General features: G+C 54.4%; 1 protein-coding gene across 2 annotated transcripts; it reads right to left on the reverse strand.

Moving 5' to 3' along the window:
* Positions 1 to 421: 421 nt before the first annotated feature.
* Positions 422 to 9,449, reverse strand: SLC38A5 (solute carrier family 38 member 5). Of its 2 annotated transcripts, none has more exons than XM_065900116.1 (16): positions 9,416 to 9,449; positions 7,931 to 7,984; positions 7,776 to 7,851; positions 7,317 to 7,432; positions 7,153 to 7,226; positions 6,504 to 6,596; positions 6,299 to 6,377; positions 4,517 to 4,599; positions 4,145 to 4,203; positions 3,921 to 4,043; positions 3,630 to 3,709; positions 2,866 to 2,966; positions 2,498 to 2,613; positions 1,547 to 1,691; positions 1,350 to 1,453; positions 422 to 878 (listed from the first exon to the last, which is right to left on the reverse strand). In XM_065900116.1, the coding sequence occupies exons 2-16, from the start codon at positions 7,981 to 7,983 to the stop codon at positions 777 to 779; spliced, it is 1,404 nt and encodes a 467-aa protein (XP_065756188.1). In that variant the 5' UTR covers position 7,984; positions 9,416 to 9,449; the 3' UTR covers positions 422 to 776. The 2 variants fall into 2 exon arrangements, with proteins under 2 accessions (XP_065756188.1, XP_065756187.1); XM_065900115.1 differs by lacking the exon at positions 9,416 to 9,449 and adding an exon at positions 8,401 to 8,408.
* Between the last annotated feature and the right edge of the window lie 2,782 nt (positions 9,450 to 12,231).

Consider the following 12,231-nt stretch of genomic DNA (forward strand, 5'->3'; position numbering starts at 1 on the left):
AATTTTCAAGGGTCACAAATTATTCTTCTTTTTATTTTTTTTCAATCACTTAGAAATGTGCAAACTATCCTTAGCTTGGGGGACATACAAGAAGGCAGTGGGCTGAATTTTGCCTGCAGGCAATAGTTTGCCCTTTCTTGTGTTAGAACATCAACTCCAGGGGTTATTGTCTGCTTGATACATTGCTATATCCCCAGCACCTAGAGCAGTGCCTGGCAGCCAGTAGGCTCTCAAGAGATATTTCCTGAGTGAGCAAGTAAACAGATCTATGAGTTGTGTAGCGAGCTACTGAACTGTGGAGATATGGGTGAGCAGATGAGAGCTGGCAGTCCTACTCTTGGGGCCTCAATTTACCCCTGTGTGAACCTAGGAAAGGTACCCCAAGAAGTCCTAGAAAGAGATCAAAAAACTGAAGCCAGAGTTGCAATTCAGCATCTTTATTCTTCCCCTTTAGCTCGAGGGTGATCCTGACAAACAGCTTCTGCCAGGAGGAGGCAGAAAAGACTGGGCTGGGCAGGGGCTCCCCAAGGACCTGGCCTCCCCCTCCTCCCATAGGGCTGGAGTTGGGGTTAGGGCCATGATCCAAGCTCGGCATCCCCTGGGGAGGAAGGGAGAGGACCACTCTTCAGCCTCTGTAGCCCCCTACCTCCAACAGCCATGTTGATGGGAACCAGCCGCCTCCACACCCCAGGCAGGAGGGACCCGGGTGAGCAGCTCCATCTTACTCCACGTGCACAGGCACATGCACACGGGGGCCCAGGAGGAGCAGGGCTTGGTCAGTGTCCAGATACATGGCTCTGGCCTGTGGCCCAGTTGGCAAACATGAAACCTAGACTGATCGCCATGAAGAGGACCCCCAGGATACCAAAACACAGAGCCTGTGGATGTGAGGGAGAAAAGATGGAGCTGGTTGGGTACCTACACCCAAGCTCCTCCAAAGGATGTTCCTCAAGCCCTCCACCCCCTCCAGAGAGTGCCCCATTCATTCATGACCCTCCTTTCCTGCTCCCTCTCCTTCCTTAAAACCAGCGCCTTCCTGTGAATCCTCCTTCCATCTTCCTAGAACCCTTCAGGGAGTACTCTCCCGCATCCTCCTTGAAAACATTCCAACCCTCTTCTAAGAGTGCTCCTTCCATCTGTCTGAAGAATGCTTCCTGTCTTCTTAGACCCTTCTTGTGCTCTGTCTGCTCAGGCCCTTCCTATGACAATCTCCTTCATTCTTCCAGACCATCTGCCCCCCTCCCCACCAAGCCTTCTCTTGAAAATGTTCCTTCAACTTCTAGCCATCCTGGAGTGCTCCCTCCGCAGAATGCTCCCTCTTTCCCCAGCCCTCCCCCTGGAATGCTCACCTGGATCTTGGGCCACGAGTAGAGGGGCTCCACCTCAGAGGGTACAATGCGGAGGTAGAAGACACTGGGAAGGATGAAAATGAGGCTGGGGGCTGAGGTGGACCCTGAAGGACAAGCAGGAGGGACAGAATCAATATAAGTTTGGGGTACAAGGCCCATATTAGGTGGGGTCTGAGACTGGGGTTGGGGGTACTGACCGATAACCCCAAAGATATCCCGGATAGTTGGCACGCAGATGACGAGGACATTGACCAAGACAAGGAGGATCAGGGCTATGGCCACATGGCGTGGCCAGCTGAAGGCCTTGCTTGGGAAGAGCAGCTGCTGCAGAGCCCGGCGGATCTGTGACCAGAGTAGGGTAGGACACAGGTCAGGGCTCAAGCACTACCTCCCCTTCCATGTAGTCATCTGTCTTTAACATCGCCCTCAGTCTGAGATCCCTGATTTCCCCTCCATCTGACTGTCTCTCCACCCTGTCTGACCATCCTTCTGTGCTTCCAACTTCTGAATGAGCATCCTGCCTCCCTTCTGTCTGACAACCATGACTCTTCCTTCTGTCTGATCATCCATCTATTCCTCCATTCACTGTCTGAAATCTTGTCCTCCTCCTCTATCCAACTATCTCTGCCTCCTCCTGTCTGACCACCCACTTGTGCTTTCACCCTGAGACCCCTGTCCCTCTCTCTCCATCTGACAACCTCCATATCTCCCCCCTCTGTCTAGTCATCCCACCTCTCCATCTGAGAGCCTTGTCCCTCCTACACCTCACTACTCGTGCCTCCACCCTTTTTCTGGCCATCCCTATTTCTCCATCCTGAATGTCTATCTGTGCCTCTTCCCTGTCTGACCATTCCTGCCTCCCTCTTCTGTCTAGCCAGACACCTGCGCCTCCTCCCTCCAACTGACTGCCCCTGTCCTCCCGATTCTTTCTGCTTTGCCATCTATGTCCACCTTGTGTCTGCCCATCTATTTTTTCCCTCTCTGTCCATTTGACAACTCTGCCTTCCCCGTCTGTCCGTCCCAACCTCCTCTATCCAACCATCCATCCACTCCCATCTCCACAGTCCATCCAAACATTCCTGTCTATGCCCTCTACCCATCCATCCATGTCCCTCCGCTCCATGGGCCCACCCTCGCCCCCAACGCACAGGGAACAGCACGACTGGCACAGTGAGAGTCACCGCAAGCAGCACAGCTAGGCGCACACAGAGGATGAGCAGATCCTGCTGGCTGTACATGTGCAGCATCTCCGCCTCCACGCTGCCTGGGACATGGGACATGGGATATGGGATGTGATTGGAGCACCAGGACCAGTGTCCCAGAAACATATACGTGTGCACGCGCGCGCACACACACACACACAGACGGTGACAAAATCTCCATGTGTGATGCGTACAGTCCCTTTGGAAGCTGATAGGTCTGAGGGCATGGAGGGAAAGTGCTCAGGTTCCTGCCCAGCAGTCTGCCCAGTCCCCACACCAGCTCCCTACCCAACCCTGGCCCCAGCCCCACTCACTGTAGAAGGTCAGGTAGCCAAAGGTCGCTGTGAGTGCATACATGCAGAACATGGCCCCAATGGACACATTGGCCACGGCCTGCATTCTGCGCTTGGAGGGCCTGAGGTATAGAGGTCGTAGAACTGTCACGCCCAGACCCCTGGACTTGGTCCAGGCCTCTCAAAACCAGCTCCCACCCTCCAGAGTCCCCTCCTCCCAGAGCTGATGTTCAGCTAGTACACACTGGGATGCCCATCTCTGCCTCCCCTGTACTAGCCACTCCTCCCTTCTCTGTCCATCCATCTTACCCCATATGACCATCTTTGCCTATCTCTCCGCCCATCTCTGCCTCTCTCTTCCATTAGACTGTCACAGCCTCTCCCTTCATTCTGATCATCCATGCTGTCCCTCTGACTGGTCATCCACAGATCCCCCCATCATATCATCCCTGCCCTCCCTTTGTCCATCCATAGCCCTCTCCATCTGACCATCCCCATCTCCAGATCCCATCCACGTATGCCACCCCTCCATCTCATCTTCTCAGCCTCCCCACTTGTCCATTCACACTTGTACTGGATGTTAAAAGAGTAGAATACTTAAGTTCCAATTAGTAAACAGTCACTGCCCTGCGTCCCCCAAGGCCTCCTGGCCACCTCAAACCCCTCCCTTGGCACTATCTAGCCACAATCAAGCTACAGCACAAGGACTGTTGTAGGGCTTGTGGCTTATGACTATCACCCCACCTGCTGCCCCATCACACATGCCCACTTGCCTGCCCACTCACCGGCAGAGTTCTGTGTAGATGGGCAGCACCTCAGGGTGGCAGACAAAAGCAAAAGCCATAATGGGCACTGTGTAGAACATCTGGGGGAGTGGCCCAAGTACAAGAGATTAGAGCCTGCAGGGTTCCATCCTCTCCTCCCCATCCCCCCAGCCCCACCACTGCCCTCCATATCAGACACATGGAAGCCCCCAGTGTCTGATACCTGGCTCCACTCTGAGCAGAGTGCACTGTGTGACAGAACCAGAGGACCTGAGTGAGGTGCAAGGCATAGACATATGCCTGCACACCAACCTGTGAGTCAGCTGTGAACATCTGGGCCTCACAGCTTGTGTTGAGGCTTGGGGGGCTCTTCCTCTCCACTTCTGTCTCATTGTGGCCTATAGCACACCCAAGCTGGAACTTCTTATAGATGACCTGGGGGAGGGAGGGTGTGGAAGTGAGGTCATGGGGAAGGCTATGTCCCAATGCCCCAAACTCCCTCCGCACTTTTTCATGTCCTTCTCCCTCAGACTCACCGAAATGAGGAAAAATAGCATACAGGTCAGAGAGAGACCACTGGTATACCCCAGGTAGCCTGCAAGGGGCAATATATGGAGCCTCAGAAATCAAGGGACCCCCCCCAGAGCAAATATCAACCCCCGCAGGCTGGCCTTCAAGGCCCCCTCACCCCAATTTTGCCACACTTTGCACAAACTTCTACTTCTATCTGGACCACCCCCCCCACCACACACACACACGCACTTAGCAAACTCCTATTCATCTGTTAAAAACCCACACCAAACAAGCTCTCCTCTGGTATTCCACAGCCCTTGAAAATCGAGATTCTTTGAATCTGGCTCCCCTTCTCTAATTCCACCATCCAATGACCAATTCAGGAAGCCTCTTACCCAAGTGTCTCATGAGGGCCAGTGGCAGGATGATTAACACACTGACAATGATGATGAGGAGGTTTCCCTTCAAGAACCAGTCCCTAAGGAGACAGGTAAACATAGTGAGTAGCTGCCTACCAAAGAAAACTGTCAGGCAGATGCTCATAGAAGACAGCTGGACAGAGAGGTTTCTGCATGCAGTCAGGAGAGATGGGCTGAGCCCTCAGCTGTGAGAAGTCATCCAGGTGGTTGCAGAGATAAATGGCACAAAATGATTGATGGAAACAGCCAGACAGATTATCAGACTGTCAGTCACACACAGTCAGAGGGATACAGCTGGAAACACACACAGCTGGACAAAACTGTGGCATCAGACCTCAAGTGGACATACAACCAGATGAGCAAACAATACCCCACATCAGCCAGACTCACATAGTCCAATACAAGGTATCAGACACAGAGAGAGTCATGACCCTGGTATGTCTGATAGGTAGAACACCAGTCTGATGATTTGGTAGGCAGGCAACAATGCAGAATCAGACAAAAAGTCAGAAACACACATGTGCGGCTGTTTGAACAACTCAAGGTTTGTTGAGCACCTGAAAGTGGCAGGGCCGATTTGGCCACACAGTCAAAGATGGAAATAGAGACAGAATCAGCCAGCTGGCCACTCAGTTGGAACCAAGCTCAAAGAAAGAGCAGGATCTGTACAGAGATCGGAGGGAGGTGCCCAGGCAAGATAGTCTGTTAATACAGAATTGGATGAACAACTGCTCATTTATTCAAAAGAATTTTATTAAGTGCTTACTATGCTCCAGGTATTCACACATTCTCTTTCTACCTTAGACACACAGTTACACAGACATGAACCAACAAATTACCATTGGTCATATATACAGTGGGAGCTAATTATAATAATTAGACACACCTAGTCACATAGACTGTCAGCTACCTGGATGGTTTCAGGATCAAACCAAAGATCTAACAGTATACACAGAATCAGCTATCATATACAAACAGATGAAAAGGTTCAGCCAGCCGATGGATCCAGAATTAAACAGTCAGCTGGATACATACTCAGAACAACAGGCAAACATACATGGCTAGAACCATAATACAGAAGACATATACAGTTGTAGTTGAGGATCACACACAAACAGCCAGAAAGAATTTGCCAGAACGACGGTCACCAAGTTAAACACAGAAAGTTAAACACAAATCACGTATACTTAGCTGGCACCACGGTACACTGCACACACACGTGCACATACTCTCTTGGAGTCAGTGACCATACACTTATAGCTAGACAGATTCAGCCAGCCTAATGGACCCAGAATCAAACAGAATCCACTGGACAGAGAAAGTCAGAGTAAGCAAATGTCAAACACACATGGTTGGAGCCACAGTATACAGGACACAGCTGTAGTCAGCTAGCATACAGATGGCCAGAGAACCTGCCAGTATAAGAGTCACAGAATCAAACCCACGGACAGAGTTTAGGTCAACTGGATAGGTACAGCCACACGGTCAACATCAGAGTACCTGCACACACAGAGTCAGCCAGAACAGTCACAAAAATCAACACATGGTCTTACTGGACTCCTACAGCCAGAGCAACAGTCACACATACTACTGGCATCACAACACACAGGAATCACAGTCTGAACAAACTGGCCTGCCCGACTGTCTCAAAATGGAAGACCTGGGGGTCAGCTGGACACACAGTTGAAGCTAGTAGCCAGACCTCACGGGCAGAATCAGTGGTCTGTGGGCCAGAGCCAAGGGGTGTTGCACACTCACCCCTCAGGGTCCATGTCCAGGAAAGTGCCGATAACCAGGGGGAGTTCGGATTTGATGATGAACAGGTAACTGGACATGGCTGGTGCAGGTGGGGGGAGGTGTAAGCAGAAGGATCCCTCTCATCTCCCTCCCACCCCAGCCTGGGGAAGCCCACCTCAGCCCACCCTCTTCCCCCAAGCTGACCCCCACCTCCCAGAGTCCTCACCCCCAACATTGTGCAGACAGATGACCGCGGCCACCACTACCTTCCCCGCAGGCCCCAGCGCCCTCTGTCCCAGCTGTTCATAGGCTCGGATGCCTGGAGGGGAGGGGACCAGAAAGGAACAGATTGTGGGTCGAGGAGCCCAGGCCAGGGGTGAGTTGGAAGCCAGAGAGTCTGGGAGCTGGGGAGCTGGGGCTTGGGCTAATTGGGCCTCATTGCTGGGAGCTGGAGGTGAGGACTAAGCAGTTGGGGTTGGAGTCTGGTAGGTGGATTTGTGGCCAGGGAGAAGGTTGGGGGCCAGATGTGGGTAATTGGGGTCTTGGGGCAGGATATGGACTGAGGTCATGGCAGGAGTGAAGTCTGAGAGCTGGGGGCTGAGGACCGGCAGTCTCAGGGTTGCGGTGCTGGCTCCCATGGGTACGTGTGCTGGAGACTGAGGGGTGGGGGCTAGAAGTGGCGTGGAGTGGTCTGGGGTGGGGGCTCTGGTTTGATGGCCAGACTGAGGGCTGAGGGCTGGGAACCTGGGAGCCCAGATGAGGTCTGAGGGCCAGGGTGCCGTCTGGGGTCTGGAGCCCAGAGAGCTGAGCGTGGTGTCTGGGGTCCTGGGTCCAGGATCTGGGGTCCAAGGTCTAGGTTGAGCTCTGGGTCTCACCTACAACACCAGCACAGGTCAGCAGGAGATGGATGGAGTACGAAGACAGAAGAGCGATGCAGAGCAGCAGGGCCCTGTGGCAGATGGCACTGATCGGACTTGGCCCCCAGGCCTCCCGCCTGCCCACCACACCCCTCCCCCACCCCAGACTGCCTAGGACTCACAAGAAGAAGAGGACCCCTGTGTGGGCCATGGCATAGGCCAGCCCCAGGATGCCGCTGCCCATGATGGCGTTGCTGAGGTTGAACACTGACATTCCAAACGATGTCTTCCCCTCGAACTGCGGGTAAGGGGCAAGGCCCGGGCACACATGGGGAGGGGGACCAGGGAAGGAGACCAGTGCCGGGGCCTGGGGAAGACTAGGGAGGAAGTGACTGGGGCAGAGGAGAAGCCCAGGAAGGACCATCAGAGGAAGGAAAAGGATTTGAAGAGGAGGAGAGCTGGAAAGGGAAAGCCTAGGTGAGATTTTAGAGGGGAGCAGGTGGAAGTGAAGAGGAAGAGGGAAGGGTGGGGCAGCGACCAGAGGCAAAACAGCTGAAGGGAATAACCAGGAAGAGGGAGCAGCAGGGGAGGGGCTGAGCTGGGCAAGGTGCAGCTGGGACAGATCCTGTGGGGTCACTCACATCCATGAACTGGGCTGGCTTCCTCCCAGGAGAAGGACTATGGCTGGGCAGGAAGCCCTCGTGCTCCTGCCTGTAGCTAGAATAAGCAGGGAAATTGAGGCTGATGAGAAGGTAATTCTGATCCCTGACCTCAACCCCTTGGGTCCCCGACTCACTCCACAGCACCCCCAGGGAGGGCTCCGTTCATCTTTGGATCCTGCAGTTCCATCCTGTGGGCAGAGAAATGGGGTGGGGGGTTCAGAGATGGAGCAGGGGGGCTTACAAAGTGGGGAGAATTAGATGAAGGGGGTCGGGGGGGTCCGATAGTGACAGACAGATAGATATAGAAACAGAGACACAAAGATGAGGTGAGGGGAACAGGAACAGAGGGATTAGAGAGACAGGGAGACAAGTGGAGATAATTGGAGACAAGAGGGAGAGGCCGACAAAGAAAGAGATGGGAGAGAGAGAGAGAGGGACTCAGGGGAGAGACGCCAACAGTTACTCACTGAGACATGGAGAAAACGAGGGCAGCAAGAGGTAGAGGGGTAGAGACAGAGACAGAAAGAGAGAGATACCGACCCCTCAGCAGATGAGATGGCCATTTGGAGCTGGGATAGCCTCTCCTCCCAGACCCCAGACTCACTCTCTCTTGCTGTCTGTCTCTTCCCTGCCCCGGTCCCCCGCGCACCCCCCTCTTCCCTCCACCCTCACCGAGTGGTCATGCCTCTCACTCCTTACAGGGACACGTGTCCGCCTGACTGCCCCACCCCTCCTAACGCCCCCTACCTCCCTCCTCCCCGCCTGGGCCGCCAGCCTGAGCCCAGAGCTGATGCAACCTGTTGGAGGGGCTGAGGATGGGAGGCGGGCTCAGCGACCCCAGCCCCCCACACCCTGGACGCGGCAAACTGCTCTCTGCCACAACTCTGAATATTCTCACTAGAGGCCAAAAGCAATTCCCCAAACTGAACCCCCCTCCAGGGATAGAAGTGACCCAGGGACCCTCATTTAATCCCCCTTCTAGGGACTAGAGAGGTATTTTCTGGGACCCTTGTCAAGTCTTAAACACTCGTATTCCAGTAGAAGTCACTTTAGAGACACTTCCAGACTTGAGATCCTTTCTGGGCTTGGGGTGTCTCAGGAACATGGCCAAGCCCTAATTTCCCCTCCTGAAGAGGAGCTGTCTCTGAGGCAATCATCAAAAGCCCCCTCCCAGGGCCTGATGTGTCTCCTGGGGTGGGGTGTCTCTGCAATCCCCACGCAAGCCTGGAGCCTCCCTCTTCTGGACGGAGTGTCTCTGAAGAAGCCCCCAGCCCTGAACTCACTTCCTGGGAATGCTGTATCTCAGAAACCCCCATTCAAGGTCCCCATCATGACTAAAACTCCCTCCAGGAAACCCCCTACTCAAGCCCTGAATCCCCTTCCTGGGTCGGGGAAGGCTCTCAAGGAGCCCCTTCATCAGCCATGAGCACCCTCTGGAGCCTCCCACCCACTCCTGAATTCATTTCCTGGGATCAGGGTACCAAAAGGATTCCCCCTCCCATTCAATTCCGCACTAGTGCTAAAAATGCCTCCAGGGAGCCCCTGAGCCCTCTCCCAGGACCCCCATTCGTGCCTTGGGGACTCAGGAGCCCCCTCGATGGCCAGCACCCCCTCCTCACCTTCCTGCTCCTCTCAGCTCTTGAAGCGGCAGCAACTCAGAACTAGGGCTCTGGGACCCCGCCGGGCGGCAGGGCTCCCGCTCAACCAGACCCTGCCTTCGCCTGCCCTCTGACCAATCAACTCCGCCAGGCTTGCTCGGCGGCTAATCAGCACTGCCCGGGCCCCATCTGGCAGGCGGATTTTTTTTTCCTGTAAAGTTTTAACTTTAATTCAGTTTCCCTCTTCTGGTTCTGGGCAGGGGGAAGTCGGGCGGGGGTGCCTCCCTTCATCTGAACCCACATGGAGGGAAACAGAGGTTTCGGGGGAGGTGGGGGAGATGGACTGAAAGATCAAGGGAGAGTAGATCCACTCCTAGAGAGAGGGACAGACAGAACAGACTCAGGGGTCAGACATACAGTGGGATGGGATGGATGGCAGGAGGAGAGACAGAGATAGGAAGAGAAACAATCCCAAATAGAGACAGGCAGGCAGAAGAAACAGCACAAGGACAGACAACAGGAGGGGACAGAAAGGGTATGAGGGAGTGGTAGACAGGCAGAGGGGCAGTCAGCGAAGAAAGAGACTCAGAAACGGTGGGCAAGGAGAGGCTCTCGCAAGCTCCTGGATGAATGCAGATGGACAGGTGGACACAGCCAGACACATCCCCAAACAGAGATTAGGAACAGACACACTGGCTCAAAGGGACAGAGCAAGTCCTGCTGAGGCAGAGAGACACATGGAGGGGCAGGTGGCAACAGGCAGAGAAAGTCAGATTCAGGCAGAGGAGCAGACAGACCTGGGGACAGCAGTGGGACAGGTGCAGGGAGAGGCACGGCCAGGCCACCAGAGGCTGACCTCAGACAGACAGCCCAGCCGAGAGAGGACCCTAGATCTTGGGGGGTCCCCAGAGGGAGGCAGGGAGGGCACTTGTAGTTGGGCGGGGAGTGTGGATACACACTGTCTGCAAACTAGGCACACCCTGAAGTCCTGGACCCCAGCCTAGGCCTTGGGTGGAGCCTGTCCACACCCTAACGGAGGAGCCCCACTGTCTGTCTGCCTGTCTCTCTTAAATAGGGGTCTGTCAGTTGACTCCATTCGGGCATGTGATAGGCATGTCTGTCCCAGGCAAAGCATGTGTCTCCTGCAGGAAGTCAGGCGGGGTGGACATGGGGTCCAGGCCCGACTCGACTGGGCTGTTTGTGGCCCAGGTGGACAAGAGGCCTCTGTCCCAGCCCCTCCACCCACCTGCCCGCCCCCCACAGGGAGCACAGAATTCCCGGAAAGGCCAGGGGCTGGCTGGGGCTTCAAAGCTAGCCTGGAGGCTCCCACCCCACTCGCAGTGGGAGGAGGGTGAGGGATGGGGCGTTCACTTCCCCACAGCAGGAGAGAGACTCCCGCACACTCAGGGATCACAGCCCCATCCAGGGGCTTAGAGATGGAGGCAGGCTCGCCATCACCCACAGAGGTACAAACTCGCATGCAGACTCCCAGCCACACACAGAGAATATAGGCTGACCAATACGAACACGCGCAGATGGCACATGGAGAGCCCAGGCCATGGGACAGCCACATATAGCCACACAGAGTGACTTAGTCCGATAAGTATCATCACCCACTAAGCCACACACAGAGATCACAGACGGATGCAGTGACAGGCTCACACTGCTTTACAGCCACTACAGACTCACAGACATCATCACCCATGGACCCACAGCCACGCCAAAGAGAACCAACAGGCAAATCACACACAGACTCGCAGCCACACACGGAGCCAGAGCACACAAATATGATTCCACAGAGCCGACGACATCATACACAGGCCCAGCATCTCCAACACATGTGATTCCAGGTTCAGATGACCCTGGAGGCCAACGTCCAGGTTCAGCCTCTATCATGATACCTACGTGCATGTGAATTTGTGTATGAACTTGCGACCACACACAGCTCTGGTCACAGAGAGAGAGGCACCCACAGGCAGACACGATTGTACAGACAGAGAAGCCGCAGTTACAGACACATGCACAACTGCATTCAAGCAGATAGGTGCACACAGCCTTGTATACACAGCTATTCACACAAATCAAGTCGGGGAAGACATGCACAGGGAATGCATATGTAGGCGCACAAACTGGAAAAACAGGGATGCAGAGAGTACACTTACTATCATTACAAAGAGGAAATGCAGAAAATACACCTAAAGCTGCATGAAGAGGAAACAAGGGAACATACACTGGCACCAGAAGAAATGCCCTTAGGGAGCACACACCTATAGCCACTCACCGAGGAGAGATGCAAACATGGTGCCAGAGAAGAAAGACACACAGACATCGGAGACACACACACAGAGGAGAGACAGATAAACACACTTCTCACCCACGAGCATTACAAAGGAGACACATAAGCACCCAGGGAACACACACACACACAGCCCCATATAGATGAATTGCGCAAGCAGACGGGACCAACACACAGTTGTCAAAAAGGAAACACACGAGTTGGATAGGCAGCGATAGACACAACCAGGCAAGTAACATAGTAAGACACACGTGGAACTCACATACATGTGTTTGTTGCTGGGAACATGTACAGGTAGCTGAGATACCCTCAGGGTATTCATACACAGGCGCGTGGGCACAAGCCAGCGGGTGCACACACACACACCACTCCACCGTCTATCCCGGCCTACTCCGTGTCTCTCGTCTCTCTCCTCTTCCCCCCTGGGAGCCATTAAACATCTGTGCTTCAGGCCAGCCAGGGAAAGAGACACCTGTCAGCAGAGGCCTTGGCCCAAATGACTAAAGGGCGGGGGGACGGGGACTGGCTAGGCAGGTGTCTA

Source organism: Phocoena phocoena, chromosome X, assembly GCF_963924675.1.
Source record: "Phocoena phocoena chromosome X, mPhoPho1.1, whole genome shotgun sequence".
Classification (NCBI taxonomy): Eukaryota; Metazoa; Chordata; class Mammalia; order Artiodactyla; family Phocoenidae; genus Phocoena; species Phocoena phocoena.

Coding starts and splice junctions, on each gene's coding strand:
- SLC38A5 (XM_065900116.1), bottom strand. CDS start 7,983: ATGGAACTGCAGGATCCAAAGATGAACGGAGCCCTCCCTGGGGGTGCT. Junction 7,433..7,775: donor AGCCAGCCCAGTTCATGGAT/GTGAGTGACCCC, acceptor CCTTACCCGCAG/TTCGAGGGGAAGACATCGTT. Junction 4,204..4,516: donor GGCCCTCATGAGACACTTGG/GTAAGAGGCTTC, acceptor TGCCCCTTGCAG/GCTACCTGGGGTATACCAGT.